The sequence below is a fragment of the Lissotriton vulgaris genome, chromosome 5 (assembly GCF_964263255.1).
Source record: "Lissotriton vulgaris chromosome 5, aLisVul1.2, whole genome shotgun sequence".
In the NCBI taxonomy this organism is placed as follows: Eukaryota; Metazoa; Chordata; class Amphibia; order Caudata; family Salamandridae; genus Lissotriton; species Lissotriton vulgaris.
The window spans coordinates 1,356,060,225-1,356,079,219 of record NC_141693.1 but is presented as its reverse complement, the minus strand read 5'-3'; the positions used below and the strand labels follow the sequence as shown (position 1 = coordinate 1,356,079,219).

The following is an 18,995-nucleotide window of genomic DNA, read 5'->3' as shown; positions in this document are numbered from 1 at the left end:
CAGAAGTCAAGCGGCAAAAAAAAAAAAAAACGCTCACGCGCAACCGCTGCAAGACAAGTATCAACATATATGAGCCTCCTCAACCACCCTCAGAAAACATAGGGGGTCAGGATACGTCTCCAATACCCCCTTATACCCAATACTCGCATTGCTTTTCCTCCATCTAGTAATTTAATTAAATCGAAATACAAAATGGCGAATTCACATTTCGCTACCAGTTTGCGACCCGGTTCGCGAACCGAGAAGCGCTTCTACCGTGAAAAATCACATTTTTTTTATTTGCCCCACGGGACCCTTTAATAACCCCAACATCATTCCTAAGGGGTCAAGAGGAGTCTACCTTGCCCCCTTTCATTAAATTCCCCCTTCGTTTTTCTCCTCTCGTCTCTCGATCCTACCGAGAGACAAGATGGCGGCCGCACCGGACTGTTTAGAATGTTGACAGACACCGGAGAGCCAATCAGCTTCGCTTCGCAAAGCTCCGTTACGCGAAAAGTACGCGATCTGGAGCGCTATCCGGGACGCTGTCACAGATATATCTGTTTTTTTAAACGTTAATTTCTCAAAATCCACTGGAGCACATATATTGAGACCCAGCAAAGGCACATCGGGCTAACAGTCCCTACAATTTTGCCAAGTTTCGTGCAAATCCATTCAGCCGTTCGAGCTAAAAGTGAGGCCAAACGCCCTATGGAAAAATGAATGGGAAAAACGCGTTTTGGGACCCCCCTTTTTTCTCGGCCCCCCCTTGATGGAACCCCCCCAAATTTTCAGGGGCTGCTCAGAAACAAAATGTGTTTCCTGAAAATTTCAGCCGATTCCGTCCACAAACGCCAAAGTTATTAGACATAGAATTTTCAAAAGTTCCATAGAGAAAAAATCCTAACTATATATACCTACTGGCGACCGCCAGTAGGTAATATATATCTCCCGGATGACCAACTCTCGCCCTCGGCAATGGAAGAAAAGAGAGAAGCCATTCAATCCAACAATGTATATGCAAAAAACGTAGCAACAGCTTCCAATAGGAAGTCACTGTTCTCATCCGAAAACATGTCAGCCATCCAATTCAGCAAAGGGAAAGAACATACATGTTCCTCAATTACCGGAGCTCTAGCACCATCAGAGGGCAACTCGGTGTATCTTCAATAAAGCTGCGTGCCAAGAACTCTTGCGCCGCTGCGAAAACATTCCAATGTCCCAGGACTCCATGTATTGCTGCAAAGGCCATAATCCCTCCACCAGAACAAAGCAATTCATGAGCAACTAAGGGGCTCATAAACTGATCATAATCCGCATTGGGAGACACCGTATTGCAGAGACAAATCCAGGGCCCGGTCGAAATCGCAACTCAGGCAATGAAAGACAGACTGCACGCATGTAAAGGAAAATTGAAACGATAATCCATAAGCTGCACTCAATGTAGCAAGAGGCAGCGCTCCATAATACTCAAGCATTCGGTTGCGGAGCAGCAACAGTCGTGACGAATCTTCTCGCAACACAGGACGTGCATCCATTTTGAAATTAACAAAACAGAAGTACGCCTGCAGCTAGAGCTAGCAATAAGGGAAATCCACCAAATAGGCTGGAAAAAAAAAATCAAATGAAAAAATGCCGGGAAGACACCAAATATAGTTTGAAAAGAAGTCACAAGGCCACTGCTAACCACTTTAAAAAAGTGTGCCAGCCCTGTGGTGGAGGATGCATTAAAGATAGTGTGGATTAACTCACCAAAATGCAAGAGCAAATCAGTATTTAATAAAGCATTCACCTCTGTGCGGTTGTTTGCCACGTGAAGCATAAATGTTTCACAAGAAGATGTGAGGGCGACTTCTTTTTAGGACAATAGAGCTCTTATACGGGTCATCTTGTTGAACTCTGCTTTCAAGGTGGGAATCGTCAGCCAGATGGAAACATCAAGCCTCCCATGCAGAGGCGGGAACATTACATTTTTACAGCAAACCATGTGCTCACCGACTGTAACCACATAAGCAATTCCGGCAACCACCCCACAATAATCTTCATCATTTAAAAGTAAATAACTCCCATTTGCCAGCAATGTGAATGTTGGTATGATTGCAGGTGCTGTGTGCCTTTCAAAATACAGGCTAAATTCAGCTCATTCTGGTTACAAGAGCCATGCAATTGGATATTCCTACACATCAGTGAATGATCAGGTGTTGCAGTGCAATCCTCACCATTCAAGTAAACCTCTTTTCAAGCCCTAAGGCATCTATAGGTAAATGGTAGCGACCAAGCATCATGGAGATAAGTGGTATCTAGAGGTTCATATCTGCCAATTGCATAGTACTTCATACTCGCCTCAAATTTGATAAGAGGAAAAGGCAGAGTTATTAACCTGTGGATAAGCCACGTTGCCGAATTGGTCTCAGCTATAGAAAATGGTAATGGTTCTAACTTTTCAACGTGTAACGGGCAGACAGAGAAGCATAGAAAGCACAGCAAAAGTGAACTTTGCATTGTGTAAATTAGACCGTGAGCAGTAAAGCAGCAACAATAAAGCATTATTAAACTGAACCGAAAGTGTGGGAGAGAAGGGAAGTCAGAAGCCGGGACACAGTACAAAGATCTAGGGCGAGAAGAGGAGGAGGAACAGAAGAGCAGAGAAGTGACAGTAGGTACAGCCTGCAGGCTGACACCAGATATTAGTATTTTTAAAAAAACTTTTTAAAAAACGAGTTTTATAGAGCGCTTACTTTACCCGGAGGCATCAGAGCACTTTACATGAGTACCAGTTACGTTAAAGACAAGCACATTCTTTTTTTTTTAGGCACGGAGAGAGTAAGTGATTCGCCCAGAATCACAGAATGTTGAGCGCCCCTGCCGAGACTCAAACCCGGTTCCTCAGCTCGGTGTTCGACATCTCTATCCGTTAGGTCACATTCTTAGCATTAGGTTTATTAATAGTTGAACATACGATCCATAGGCAGCTCAAATGATGTTTACCAGAGTAAAGGCGAAGGCTCACAGGCACAAACCCCTTCTGTAATGACGATAAATAAAAGATCACGGAGATGCCAATTTTAGCTTCCAAACATGTTATTTATTACCCGTCCCAGGTGGATATTCAAGGGAGAGATCAAGCCATTTTTATTATAACGCAGAGGCAGGCAGAACGAGTTTTGATATGCCAGTCTGGCAGTGAGCCTCTCAGGGCTCGTAGTGAAAATATGCCGCCAAGAGCCTCTGCGGCTCGTTATAAATGCCACCAGGATTCTTGGAGTCCCACTCGGGGGACTCTGAGAGGAAAAAAATGCCCAATGAGCCTCGTGGGCCCTGCTACAATGGCACCTCGCTAGGGGAGCGGCCCACTGTCTACCGGGGCCGCTCTAAGTAAAAAGGAACTGCCGGTCTCGTTCAAGCAGCACAGGGCTCTTCTTCAGCACCGGAGCCCCGCCTGCGCTTCCAGCCGCTCTCTTCTCCATGCAATCTGCTCGCTCTCTGGGGCTCTCCCTCTCTCATGGGAGCCCCGGTGTGGAAGACGCCTGCTTAAACAATGGCGGCCTTGCCGGGAAAGGGGCCGCAAGAGTCCTGGATGCCGGTCAACCCTCCGGCGGGACGATCACGAGATAGGCTGGCGGGGCAGCCAATGGCAGCGCGGCCATGCGGACGAGCCCCCAGGCTCCGGGTTGCGCTGCGGAGGGCAGAGTGGTGATCTCTTCGACGTACAGGGTAGGCTCCAGTTACTATTAAATACTAGAAACAGGGTTGGCACCCGTACCAAGCACGCACAGTCCCTGGCAGGAGGGCTTAAGGGAGACAGGAGATGCGCACATCCACATATCCAGTCCAATCTGGTCTGCAGCCTGCGCGCATTGTAAGCTAATTCCGGCCTGCTCAATGGAGCGCGTGTTCACGCGCGCACGGCCCGCTCCGATCTGATTCTTGAAGATGCGCATGGCCATCTCTTTTCTCCTGGGAAGCTGAGCCGGTGACTATAGGTCTCGCAGCGAGACAGAGTTTTACGCGCTGTAATCGCAGGCGAGACCTAAATATGTTATTTGGTCACATTTAACCAAAGTGACTTTAGTGTCAGTAAAGGAGGCGTCCCCCAATTGACTGCAATAAGCGAAATTGATGGTCTAGAGTTATTTACCCAGACTCTTTCTTGAATTGCCTTTTAATGTTGCTATTGTATGGCAATTCTCAATAACCATTAAATTAAATTTAAAAAAGCAGTATCCATCAGAACAAGGCTTGCTCAAAGAGCACATGAACTGCAATAAGCTCTGGCCTTCAGTACATACATGTATGGTCAAGAGGTAACCCCTCCCCCCCCCTCCCTAAAAGCCTGAGTAATGCTACAGGGCTTCATAGAGGTGTTCCTCACCACAGCGTCACCCTAGGGCAAAGGAGGTTGTTTTTGCTCTAAATAGCTGTGACAGCGACCCTCAAGAACCAATGGTTATGCATAAAACCTATCCCTGTGCACTTTCAACCAACCTCAATAGTGGAGAGATTTCTATATCTTATCCCTCTTCTCTAAGAGCTAGACCCCAGCAGGAAAGTAGTGCCAAGGACGGAGTAAATGTTATATAAAAAACTACAGCACACTGAAGGCCAGGGTTTATCCTGGATTTAAATCTCTGGTCAATAATGCCTTTTCAAAAATGGCAGCTTCTATCTAGACCTTTTTCCTACTTTTGTGCATGAAATTAAGTAGAGCCAATCCAAGGCCTACTACAGCCAAACCCACAATCTCCACCCATGATGGTATACAACTTATGATAATCAAACACCTGGAAAGGTGTCGTAACTAGGCCAACGCAATAACCCTCAGAAAACATACAATTTCAAGTTTTAAAAGTTATTCCTACCTGTGTTCCTTGTGCTCTTGTAACTGACAGTCTCTGCATGTTAGTCGATCACACGTTTCACAGAAAAGCTTTAACTGTTCTTGTTTGTGTACTGGACAAAACACTGGACGGGCACCTGACGTACCCACAGACTCTGTTAAAAGCAATTAAATTTTTAAGACATTTCAAACATTACATTTACTAAATATCTATGAAGTACTGTTCTGTATAAAACAGAAGAAACAAATAATGCTGAAATTCATTCCATTCTACAACAGTATCAGCAGAGACAATATGTTACTCATCTTCAAATCTATAACTAGTAATAAAAAAATATGTATTTTCTCCCAATGGAAACAGTGCAAAGTTATCAGAAATTAGAGAGCCCATCACCAAAGCTTCACATAAAGCTTTTAAAGAAATATTGGTGGCCTCTCCATGCTCCGTATGAACACACTTTTAATCTTATCACTCCTCATTTGCTTACCCACCAATAAGCAGTAGTAGTGGACACAAGAAAGACATCAAGACTGAACTAAAAGCACACCATAGGTCATATTACTTGCATATTCACATGCTATGTACACTTCTGCCATCTAGTGTTGGGTCCGGACTATACAACGTGTTTTTCTCAAAGAAATCTTTGTTGCTGACATGTCTTCGAGAATCCTCCTCTTCAACAAAGTTCATGCTTAACGACTCCAGTGTTAGACTGTTCATTTTTTTTCCCCGCCATTACGGAGAGTTAGGATGGAGCTAGTGAAGATAGATAAGGGATTAAATGTGTAATGCTAAAAAATATGTACATCTCTGGACATACTATGTTTATACATGAAACCAGACGCCAGAGAACGCTTGCCAGGATTAACAAGAGGGTGCCTGTGAATCTGCAGCCCTACACGCTACGAATACTTACTTACAAGTTAAGTAGGAACCTCCTCCATTCGAAGAATGTGTTGACCGCAGGTACATATGCTATTCATAGACTGTAATTGGAAAAACAACAGTGGTCCCAAGCACAAAAGATAGTGGCACAAAATAAATATAGACACAATGGCACTATATTGAATAGTTGTTGAATTTGAATAGAATAGTTTCGAATGTTTACAGACACCCGAGAGCCAATCAGCTTTCCATGCGCACCTCACGTCACGCGCCCGGAGCGCTCCCCGGTGCGCGCACCGGTGCGCTGCTATAGATATATATATATTTTTGAACCTAAATTACTCAAAATCCACTAGAGCACATATCTTGAGACATAGCAAAGGCACATCGGGCTACCAGTCCCTACAATTTTGCCAAATTTGGTGGAAATCCATTCAGCCGTTCGGGTTAAAAGTGAAATCGACCGCCCTATGGAAATTAACATGGGGAAAACGCGTTTTGGGACCCCCCTTTTATCTCGGCCCCCGCTTGACGTATCCCCCCCCAAACTTTCAAGGAAGGACCGGAGCTCAACGAGGCCATTTTCAGGAAATTTTCAGGCAGATTCGTCAACCGGTGCCAAAGTTATTCCAAATAGAATTTTGAGATTTAACATTGAAAAAAATCCTAACTATAACTACCTACTGGCGACCGCCAGTAGGATGTAGGATATATATATATATATATATATATATATATATATATATATATATATATAATTTCTATGGCAAAATGAAACCCCTCATTTTGTTCCTTTTCAAATTAAATGTATTAAGTTTTACCACTTTATTCCAATCAATATGACTTCAGGTGTGCCATACTTTTGTCATAAGTAAGACTGTTAGCGTTCTAGTTGTTCTTTAGAATACTCTGGGACATTCTGTCATTGGGCTATAGTTGGGCTACAACTGGCTGATATTTGGGCTACATTTGTTTTTTTTTGTCTCTGGTGGCCATCTTTGGGCTACATTGGGCTACATTTGGGCTCTAACATATATATAGCCCAATGTAGCCCAATATATATTTTTTCAAAGTTAATTTTCGTAAAAACCACTGGAGCATATATCTTGAGACATAGCAAAGGCACATCGGGGTACCAGTCCCTACAATTTTGCCAAGTTTGGTGGAAATCTATTCAGCCGTTCGGGCTAAAAGTGAGGTCGACCGCCCTATGGAAATTAACATGGGGAAAACCCGTTTTGGGACCCCCCTTTTATCTCGGCCCCCGCTTGACGAATCCCCCCAAACTTTCAAGGAAGGACCAGAGCTCCGGGAGGCAAATTTGAGGAAATTTTCTGGCAGATTCGTCAACCGGCGCCAAAGTTATTCCAAATAGAATTTTGAGATTTTGCATTGAAAAAAATCCTAACTATAACTACCTACTGGCGACCGATTATATATATATATATATATATATAGATTCCAACCGGAGGTTGCGGCGCTTCCACAACAAAACCCAGTGCGCAGACACAAATGGATAAATCCACAGCCAGACTTCAAAGGTATTTTCTTCGTCCTTTTTATTTCATCAAAGTGCAGAGGTGCAACACACTGCCAAACAGACGCATGTATGTATGTATATATATATATATATATATATATATATATACATACACACACACAAAACTCTACTTCCCCAAAAGAAGATGTAGGGGAGGCCAAGGGGGTTCCTTTCAGAAGCTGTTTATTGCTCAGATGCATGCAGATGGCTTCGGCGAATGCATTTCGGCAATAGTGCCTTCTTCAGTGCCATACACCACAAGAGTCAATGCAATTAGTTGGTTAGTCCTGCTTTGCTTTTGATTCAGATGAAGACACAGGGCTCCTCCCCAAGCTCAATCAGCTCACCTGTCGGATACTGCGAAGGCATGTGGCAGACTCCAACTCCCAGCAAGCAACAGGATTATGCCGCCGGGCCGTTGGTATGGGGGGTAAGTAAATGCTCAAACCGGCTCCGATGTCTGTTGTAGGTTTGGGTCGCATGATTCTTAGAATACATCCTCGTCCCAAACAGCCTCCTTGGGTCCCCTTATACTGCTGCAGCCAGGCCAAAAGGAAACGTGTAGCGCAGGGACAGCCGCGTAAGCACACAACATCCTGACGGAGGTACAATACCTCGCTCCGCACTGTGTCTCCCCTTAGCTTCGGCGGACACCAGATCTCCCGATACCTCGGGTTTGGGAATTACCGCAAAGCAGCATGTTGCCAGTTTAGATCCGGATCACTTGCACGGCAGGGCCATCCTCATTGCGCTTCTGGCTTCGCGCAGTATATATCCCAAAACTCTACTTCCCCAAAAGAAGATGTAGCGGAGGCCAAGGGGTTTCCTTTCAGAAGCTGTTAATTGCTCAGATGCATGCAGATGGCTTCGGCGAATGCATTTCGGCAATAGTGTCTTCTTCAGCGCCATACGCCACAAGGGTCAATGCAATTAGTCCGTTAGTCCTGCTTTGCTTTTGATTCAGATGAAGACACAGGGCTCCTCCCCAAGCTCAATCAGACAACTTTTTGAATAATAATTGGTTTACATACATATACACATTCACTGAAAAAACCATAGGTTTCAGGAACGTTCTAGTTAGTTGGACATTTCACTACAGGGATGACCTGGGACATGTAGCATTGTAGTTCCCTCCCTGTAAGCGGAGTGGGCTGGCTGAAACGAGCATCCTTCACGACTTTACCAATATGGCGGTTTGAATCAGCACACCCAGCAAGATAGGTACACAATGGGTGTGCACCTCAATTTTTTACCTCCAAAAAATAAAATATATATTAATATTTAAGACAACAGAAGATATTATATTATGGTTTAATAACAAACAAAAAAAATAACAAGAACTATTTTTAGGGTATTAAAGTTACAAAATATCCTACATTTGTTTTCAAAATTACAGAAAAAAACATAGGTAGTAATGAACATTATAATTCAAAATTAGCAATTAAAAAACCGTAGAAATTCACTGAAAAAACATAGGTTTCAGGGACGTTGTAGTTAGAAGGAAATTCCTCCTATACAAAACCAGAGAAATTATCCTGTTATAGTTAGTTCAGCTAACTATAACTTTCTCCCCCGCAATGCACTGCTGAAGACGGCACATATTACATCATTCACGACATGGTCAGTGCCATCACTGATGACATCTCAAATGACATCACTGATGACATCACCCATGTGAAAATCTGATGGACTTCACACATTAATATAGCCTTTGATACACCCACTGTAAAATACAGACTACCATTTTTTAAATCATTGACACACCAATTCCAATTACTAGATAAGCACTCTCTGGCAATGTGCGCCAAGAACCCGACCGCGTGTGTGGGTGCAGCGCCAGGGGTTCCGACACTGGAGTTCCTGCTGGATTGTGCAGATAAATGTCCTAGGTACAGAAACGGGTAGGCCTGTTTGATGGGGCAGGCAGGGCTGAACTGGGAACCCAAAATTGCCCTGGCAATTTTTCCACACTGGCTACCACCCACCAGAGGTGGGGTGGAGGGGAGTCCGGCACTACTGTTAAAACCCGGTCCCCAGCACTGGTGGTTTTGTTACTGAGGGCCCACATTGCAGCATCGCTGCAAAAATGCCCCCAGTAACACAACTGGCCCTCAGTGTTCCAAAACTGACCCCCCCCCCACACTTCCAGCCCAACGCCTGATGCCTGCTAAGGCCATTCCAGTCAGGCGGTGGCCTTCGTATTGGTGACTGCGTATAATGGTTGTTTCATGTTCGAAAAGACAAAGTGCAATACAGAATATCTGCACCACAACAAAGCTACACTAATATATATTAGGAAACCGGGGCAACAGGCCTCATTCCACAGTGCCAGTAAACCTCTTCTTTCCAAACTAACTACACAGCAGCGGCTCAGGGACATCTTAAGGACTTTGAGAGCCCTCAGCCAAACGTATTTTCGGGGCCTCTGTGCAGCTAAGCTTTGAATATATGATCCAGTTTCAGCTCTCTCGTGTCCTTTTGACCAGATCACAAACCGTGCCCAGACACACTGGTTCAAAATTCAAATGTTTTTATAGTTAATATTCAGCAATAGTGATGCATTTTTCCAATATTGTAACACAGTAGAAACCCACGAATACTACTGAAAACAATCACTGTGACATCCTCCCATTTCTCGGAGATCCTATTTCAATATAAAATAAACATATTTTATGGATGTTGCATGAAACAAACACATTTGTCAAAAAATTTCTATAATACAATCTAACACATTGCCCAGATTAAAAATAAGTGAAAGGAGAATGCTATATGCATTAATCTGTTTAAGAACTATTCAAGGTCATCAGGGCAAGACTCTGCAAAACAGAGCTGCCTCCACCAAGGCGGGAGTTACTCCACTCTTTAAAACTGATAATCTTGAGTTCACTTATTCGCTCTGAAGATGGTTTCTTGGATAAGCAGGGTGGGCATGTACATAGGAGTCCACCATGTTTGCATTCAGTCACTAATATATGTTAGTGATTCTGAAAGCGCACGTGGTGTTTTTAGGCTTGCTCAGGGCTTTAAGTGGAAAGAAAAAACTGGGGGTCTCTCAAAGAGGAGTGCCTGATGTAATTAAGTATTAACAAAAAATGGGGGTGGCTCTAATCAGCAAGGCTGAGCAAAATATAACCTTATAACAATTGCCAGTGCTGATAATTTACTCAAACTGATTTATTTCAGAATGTCCAATTTATACACATCTGAAAGCTCCTAAGTCGCTCTTTATTTCAATTTTTTGTTTTATCGTGTGACAAAAAAGCATTATTAACACCTAATCATAATATCAAAAAGCACCATTTAAAATAATTCAGGGGACAAAAAAATAGATAAATATTCACCAAGTCAATCATTCATACCATCAACAATCTACATTTATTCCCATTCATACATCCTAATATACATATATACACACACCCCAACATAAGGACTGAGCCTATGGAGTAGCAAACAGGTCTGCCAAACAATAAATTCTAAATATGGTAATCAAAGATGTATTATCAATACACAAGATTGAAAAATTTTTGACAATTTGTTCATAAACCAATTATTATTCAAAAAGTTGTCTAAGAACTCCTTCCAGTCGTCTCCTTCGCTAAAACAGCAGCGTGCCCTCCACATCACCTCATTGGAGGGTGCGCTGCTGTTTCAGCTAAGGAGACGGATGGAGGGAGTTTTTAGACACGGAGGGTGATTTGAATCGACCACGGAGACTTGACAGCAAATAATTCAAACTTTGGGCAAACAACAAATAAAGTACTCCACGACGATGGGTGTTAGGAGATGGTGACCCGGCGAAGGCATTTCACCACGTGGCCATCCCTGATTCAGAGGCCACAAGTATTCTTGTGGGGTCAGAAAACGCGCACGTTTACACCTGTCGGTGTCAATTAAGAGTGATTTCTATGGTCCTGATGAGAATCCCTACAACCCTTGGGATTCGAAACTCGTAGACTTCTGGTGCTGCCACAAAATATTTATACAGAAAAAATACATTTTGAATAATAATTGGTTTAATAATGCTTTTTTGTCACACGATAAAACAAAAAATTGAAATAAAGAGTGACTTAGGAGCTTTCAGATGTGTATAAATTGGACATTCTGCAATAAATCAGTTTTTGGAGTAAATTATCAGCACTGGCAATTGTTATTGTTATGATGTAATTAAGGGAGTGGCGTAAAAACACGAAAGGTAAAAATATGTGCTTAGCGTAGTGTGCCACCCGACCGCTATTGTGCTGCCTCGGTCATTGCATCCCGATATATAATATAAGTAACATTATACCTACAACAAGCCAGGACTATTGACTTTGTAAATGATTGTTAGTGGCATAGGATAACTAAGCAACAACTACAGCTTCGTTGAATATATTGAAAATGCCTAAGTTCTGAAATGATCAGACTGTGAAAAAACTATAAAAAGGTCCTTTGAAGTTACACCAAAGTCTTTCAGCAGTTGCACTGCTGCATAGTTGATTGTTTTTTTACCTGGAGGGTGAGGGCAAAAATTTAGAGCCTGATTGGGACCGGTCTCAGCAACGGCGTTTAAAAACTCCGCATCAGCAGGACCCAGCCCACTTAAAGCCCTGGGCTTGCTGCAGGCTTTTTGTTAATAGAGCGTGGCTGTGGGCAGATTGTGTGCATTTGGGAAAGTATACACATTAATTGCAGCGATTAACATGAATACTTTAAAAAATGCACACAATCTTCCCGCAACCATGCTCTATTAACAAAAAGCATGCAGCAAGTCCAGAAGAAGGATGTGTGCTTTCTGAATCACTAACATATATTAGTGATTGTAAAAGCACACGTTATGTTTTAAGGCTTGCTGCATGTCTTTTGTTAATAGAGGGTGGCAGATTGCATGCCTTTTGGAAAGTTCTCATGTTAATTGCAGAGCCCGACATACTAATACACGGGGCTGCATTTAACATGAAAACTTTCAAAAAGGCACAGTCTGCCGCGCTCTATTAACAAAAGGTGTACAGCAAGCCTAAAAGCACAATGTGTGCTTTACATGCCGTTCTTTTGTGCTGGCTGCATTAATTTTCTAAATGAAGCGCAGCTGGGGGCTGTTGGTGGACCATTGTGAAAATATTCCTGTTAATTTCAGCACCGTCATGCGCTACAATCAGCCCGCAGCCGTGCTCCATTAAAAGACATGGATCAAGTCCAAAAGCACGATGTGTACTTTACACGTCGCGCTTTTGAACTTGCTGCATTGCTTCTCTTAAAAGAGTGCGGCTGCGGGCTGATTGTGGGCTATTGTGAAAATATTTATGTTCATTGCAGCTCAAGACGGTGCTGCAATTAACAGGAATATTTTCACAATGGTCCACCAACAGCCCCCATTCGCGCTTCATTAAGAAGGAAAAACAGCAGCAAGTGCAGCAAATTACCATTTTTCGCGCCGCTCCCGTTGTAAAAGCGGCAGCAGGAATGCTCTCCTGGGATGTGTTGTGGATGTGCGCTCAGGGTATCAGACTTGCGCGCAGGCGTGCACGTTACTGGAAACACCGCTTAGCAAGTATTTTTTTTCTTCTATTCTGAACGATATTTTTTTTATATCATCTATTTAGAATTACGGCAATGAATAGATGTTTTAGTCACGAGAAAAGAAATGCCACGGTTTGCCGGGTAACAGTGTTTAAGCTCTCAAATGTATGTACATATTAAGGAACTTAAACTTTTGAGGATCGAAATCCAAACCTTTACCGCTTCACATTTTGTAACTTTTCAAAACACGTGCACAAGTGAAACAGTGAAAACGGGAGCATGTGTCAACTGTAAAACGTGAAATCTAAATGGGCGGAGCTGCATCTTCCTTCCATAGACTACTCAATAACCAAAAAGTATATAAACCAAAGCCGTTGCTCGATTAGTTTTGTTTTTGCGAGTTATTTTCGCGTGTCCATTCTGTGATGCAGGTTCCCTTTTCTAGCTTCAGATTCTTCTTTTGAGACAAAACATATCACAGAGTTGTAAGTTGTTTGATTATGGCATAGTGGATATTTATAATACATAGCTATTTGTGAATATTTATTAGGAAAAACAATTTATTGGTTGTTTTTGCCATTTATATGTAACATCAGCAGCTTGTATTGAGAAACAGACAGAATAGAGGAACAATGTTCCTTTTCTGGCTCCTTTGAGCTTATATAGTGTGACTTTATGTATTTTAATATTGACACTATACTAGACCTCAGAGGTGTTGGTGATCCGTCGGCGCTTAGACTAAAGATTTATATGTAACGTCACCAGCTTCTGCTTCTACCTCAGTTTCTCCCCGGGATCATATAGTGTGAATATGTAGATTATAATATTCACAGTCATTATGATCTCAGAGGAGTTTATGAGCCGTCGGCGCTAAGACCAAAAAGTTCGGCAGAAAAAAAAGCTTTGAACATATTCACTGCTGGAAAATATTTCATAATTGATCTTGTTTTGTGTTTATGACTTTATTTTTCTTTTCCGTGTGGCATCAGTGACACTCTGTATTGTAGTAGAGTGTCATATTTTGACACAAGAGGAATTAGAGATTTTTCGCCGCCAGGAGTAAACCATCTGAAATACAGCTTACTGACCTTTATAACTTACCTGATCAGATATTTTTAATGTGAGAATTTTTTTCGAAATTGCCGTTTAAAAAAAGATTGTTTGCGTAGATACTTTTTTACTGAATGACTTTGATAAACCCTACATTTCTTAATTGATATTTTGGTATTCCTCTGTTGTGGTTTCTATTCTCATTTTCCCTAAAGAATATATAGGCATAGTAGTGTATATATTACTACTTTCCTATATGTTCTTAAAGGAGTACGTGATCTGTTAGCAGAGCAGTGAGCGACCTCTAAGCACTACGAGACAACTTTCCCTACTTCTAAAGAACAGAAATGGTAAATAAAATAGTTTTTTTTTATGTGCTCCTTATTCTTCTTCTCCTGTGGAATACTATAAACTCACCCTGTACATTTTAATACTGTGAATTTATAGTACTTCAAAGGGGTTGGAGATCTATCTGTACAAGAAATTAACATTTACTACAGTTATTTCCGTCAATAACTTACCTCACAGTTTGTAATACTGCTAATATTTTATAAAATAGTCCCTACATGAAGCGTACATTTTTAGGTAATATGATGTCATTTGTGTTTAACTGTTTACTTGTTATTGTTGTTGTGACCTGAGATGATGTAGCACTTCTTTTCTACTTAATATAAGAGGGCATCAGTTACTTTTAGATAAACAAAAATATGGGTAACATTTACAAATTATAGACAAAAAAATGGAGGGTGTGGCCACACTCAAGGGATATTTTATGAATTGCGTTTTTATAACCCCTCTGATATATACAGTTACACTTTCCTAAGAAAGTAGATTTAAGATTGCTTAAAAAAAACTGTTTCAAACCTAGACTTACATTTTTGCAGCGCAACCACACATACTATTTTAATGCAAGGAAGTAGCACTACCTGCGACAAAAGTAAGCACCGCACTATAACTATACAGTATAAGTAAGCATTGCTCCCGAGAAGTAGCCTACTCAGAACCTTATTTAAATGAAAACCGCAACAGCATACTTTTTTTTTTGCAACCCCCTCCTCCATATTATAATATTTTCTCCAAAGATGTAACACTCCCCATCAGAAAAGTAAACACCACATTATAGGTAAATACTGCTCCTGTGAAGTATCCCACCCCGCTGACTTAATAAAGAGAAGACCGCAAAACAGGCTATTATTTTCCCAATGTGATTTGTAGGCCCCACGCAAATTATATAAAGGGCCCTTAAAATATATAAAAAGCAATTTTTACCTTCACAGTCAATGTCCACCTCCTTGTGACCACTGTACAGAGTTATTAGTGTTCCTACCCTTCACTACTTTGAAGTGCATCACAAAATGGCTGACAACAGTGAACCAATCCTTTAGACCTTCAGACCTTTCTCCCTCCATTCCATTCAGCAGTTTGAACTGTAGCCTTGTCCAAAGTTTCCTATGGAAATTGCATGGAGAAAACATCTTTGGGACCCCTCTTTTCTCAGCCCCCCAGCTTTTGAATTTTTATTTATTTAAAAAGTTATATAGCGCTGCTGGACCCGGGAGTATCAGAGCGCTTTACATAGTGATGACACATGAACCGAGCAAGTTCATATTAAGTAATATACACAATTAGAAATGAGCAGGAGAAATTAAAAGAAAAAAAAAGAAAATGTACAAAGTGGTAGGTTAGAGAAAGGGGTCAGTAGAGTAGAGGCGGTGCAGGGGGAGTTGCAGATAACGTTAAGGAAGAGGGTGAGGAGGGGATGGGTGAGATGGAGGGGGGAGAATGTTGAGTGCCAGAGAGAGATAGAAGGGTGATGAGGGAGTGCAAGATCAATACACAATTAAGAACCCCAGTATTTATTGAGGAGAAGAGTCACTCCCAAACTTTCAAGATAGGAGCTGATCTAAAAAGAGAACTTTTTTGGAATATTTCGTAAAGATTCATCAAGGACGCCAAAGTTATAAGCAATGGAAACTTCGGTCCCAACTATAACTACCTACTGGTGACCGCCAGTAGGATATGGGGGAAAGGGGGGAATATATATATATTTTGAGGGTCATTTTATGTGGCTGTTTCTACGCCCCTGGGGGCAGATTGGCCTAGGCAACCATTTTATTTTTTTATATAAATGTTTGTGGGGAGCGGCCCCTTGGACAAGGGTCACTCCCCTTCTTAGGGGTGAATATTGTGTAGTTTCTGCCCCTCTTGGGGGCAGTAGGTCATTTATTTTCAAGCCCATCTATTCCCACGGGGGCGGAAGCCTTTAAACAACAGGTTTTTAAAACAAATATTGTTGGGGAGCAGCCCCTTGGTCAAGGGCCGCTCCCCTTTTTTAGGGTTGAATATTTTGGCTGTTTCAACCCCCCCTTGGGGCCAGATCGGCCTTGTGCTTTTAGGCCCACCTACCCCCCCAGCTTGGCTGATAGATTAGGTGTGGACTGGTTCATTATTTACATATGTGATTACACTGTTTTCTTTCTCCTTTTTATCCTTTTTATTCTAGTGCAAAGCTTTTTGTTCTTGTTTGTGGTTTCAGTAGTGGTTGATATGCAGTTTTTGCTTAGTTGCTTATTTTGCATTATTTGTTATGTTTACTCCAAATTAGTATTATTGGCAAACATATTTCCTGCAATTATGAATCATGATAGGGATTTTCTTCTGCTTCGGATGCCGCATTTTGTTGATAATGCTACAGCATTGCCACGAGATCAACCTGTGACCTTTTAAGATTCAGCCTGTTCTTGATCACTTTGTAGATCGATTTTCAGAGATCTATACTCAAGGGAAAGAAATAGCTATTGATGAGTATTTGGTCCTGTTCAAGAGTTGATTGTTTTTTAAACAGTACATTCCCAAAAAGAGGGCAAGGTATGGAATTAAGATGTATACATTCCACACGCCAATCCGCCAGCTCCGCTCCGCCAGCCTCGCTCTCGCCACGTCCCACGGATTGGCAGAACCACCACCGGAGGAAGATCATTCTCCTACCTGGCTGCCAAAACGTGGAACTCCCTTCCCCGTCCACCTACGATTGACCCAGGACCACCTCACCTTCAGAAAACACCTCAAGATCTGGCTATTCGCACAGTAGCGGCAACCCCCCTCCCTTCAGCGCCTTGAGACCCGCACGGGTGAGTAGCGCGCTCTATAAATGTACTGATTGATTGATACGTTGTCTGAGAGTAGGACAGGATAAGCTTATAATATTTGGGTAGGAATTCCACTATTGTATCTTTTACTCTGGAGACTGAGGAGAACGATATTTGGTAGGACATTTGTGCCAGCATAGTGATCCTACACAAAAATGTGGAAAATGTGTTTTCTTCAGCTAAATGTAAGGTTTGCAGGGGATTCTGGGTAGAAAAACATTGGGGGACCCAGGCAAGCCATACCTCCCTGGACTTCCCCGGGTGACTAGTTTTCAGACATGTGTGGGTATGGTAGGTTTCTCTAGATGGCCACCAAGCCCGGGGTCAATCACCCCGGTGCACTCCTTGCAAAACCAGGTTGTTTTGTGATAGGTCATTTTGAAGTCTCCTCAATAAGCTATAGGCCCCTTGCCCGTCGCAGGTACTAGGGCCACCCACACGAGTGAGGAACCCTTTTTATCGGGAGAGCTGGGGTGACGCAGGGTGGTAGGAAATTAGTGTCAGCCCAGTGATTGCACAAATTCCCCACACAGCTATTTGTGAAAAACTTCGTTTCAGCAAAGTTTGAGATTTGCAGTGAATTCTGGGTAACAGAACCTGGAGAGAGCCACACAAGTCACCCCATCCTGGATTTCGCTGGGTGTCTAGTTTTCAAAAATATATAGGTTTGCTAGGTTTCCCTAGGTGTCGGCAGAGCTAGGGTTCAAAATAAACTGCTAGGCACTTTGGAAAAAAGGGTCAGTTTTCACTGTAAAAATGTGGTGTGTCCACGGTGTGTTTTGAGCTGTTTCCTGTTGCAAGAACTAGGCAACACAAGTAAGGTACCATTTTTATCAGGAGGCTTAGGGGAACACAGAATTGTGGAGCAACTGTTACTACCGATTAACTTTCTAAGCATCTCTGCCTTACAAATGTAAGACAATGTGTAAAAAAAGAAATCACTTTGAAAAGTGTCCGATAATTAACATACTGGTATGGATACCCACAATTTCCGGGATGTGCAAATAGCTACTGTTTCTAACTCTATATTGTGTTCCCATTTCAGAAATGCATAGGTGTCTTTGATACCCATTTGTCAAATGACTTGCTATATAGACGCTGCTCAGTTGTTGGCTCTGGGTTCCTCAGGTTCTTGGTGAACCTACAAGTCCTATATATCACCACAACCAGAAGGGTCCAGCAGATGTATCGGTCTATTGCTTTCAAAAATCTGTCGTACTTAGAAGTTACAGGTGAAAACATTGGCACAAATGGCTGTTTAACTCATTTTCAATTTTTCTTATTTTCAACAGTTTTTATTAAAAAAAAAACATTGAAGGATCTACACAAATGACCCCTTGCTGAATTTGGAATTTTGTCGACTTCTCTGAAATGTCTACCTTTCAAGGATCCATTATTGCTTTCATACCCATTTCTGCCACTAACTGGAAGTAGGTTGAAAGCACAAATAATAGCAAAAACAGGCTGAGTGCCAGCAAAATGCCAAAAAGGTGTACAAAATGTTTTCTGACAAAAGTCGGTCAGTGCCTGAAAACTGGAAAGATAGTGATTTCAGCACCACAAAACATTTGTTGATACCATTTGCAGGGGGAAAAACAGACGCTTTCTTCTGGAGCACGTCCGCCCCCTACTGTAGTAATATTTTGCATATATGGAGAGGTGAAGGGTCCAAAGAATGCAGCACGTAGCTGAAAGTTTCTACTAGGGAAGACCACCTCAGGAGAAGACCAGATCGTTTAGTCCATATTGTGCCAGTGCAATCTTATTTCTAAGTCAACAGAATGAGTTATTTCTTTAAAGTTTATTGGGGAGATAGCTGAACCGGTATTATTTATTTACATAAAAGGATTAATTACAAGGAAATATGTTGAGTATTTGTGCCACACGTATTACAGTAAAGCAGAGAAGACTCACTAAAAAGCTTCCACAGTAGTTTCTAAGAAAAGCAAACAAATAAATAAACCATGTAACTGTCCAGATAAGCAGGGGGCACCATTGATGATTCGCTGCTGCACATTTTTTACAACTTGTTCCCAAATTCGACATGAATGAGTAGGA

The 18,995-nt window shown here is 42.1% G+C and overlaps 1 protein-coding gene across 3 annotated transcripts in view; it reads right to left on the bottom strand.

The window, feature by feature from the left end:
- The window catches only part of TRIM33 (tripartite motif containing 33), a 418,511-nt gene that overhangs the window by 316,721 nt on the left and 82,795 nt on the right, over positions 1 to 18,995 (bottom strand). For all 3 annotated transcript variants that reach the window (XM_086923290.1, XM_086923291.1, XM_086923292.1), the window contains exon 4: positions 4,839 to 4,971. In XM_086923290.1, the coding sequence (XP_086779416.1) occupies positions 4,839 to 4,971 (133 nt within the window). The remainder of the gene's footprint in view (positions 1 to 4,838; positions 4,972 to 18,995) is intronic.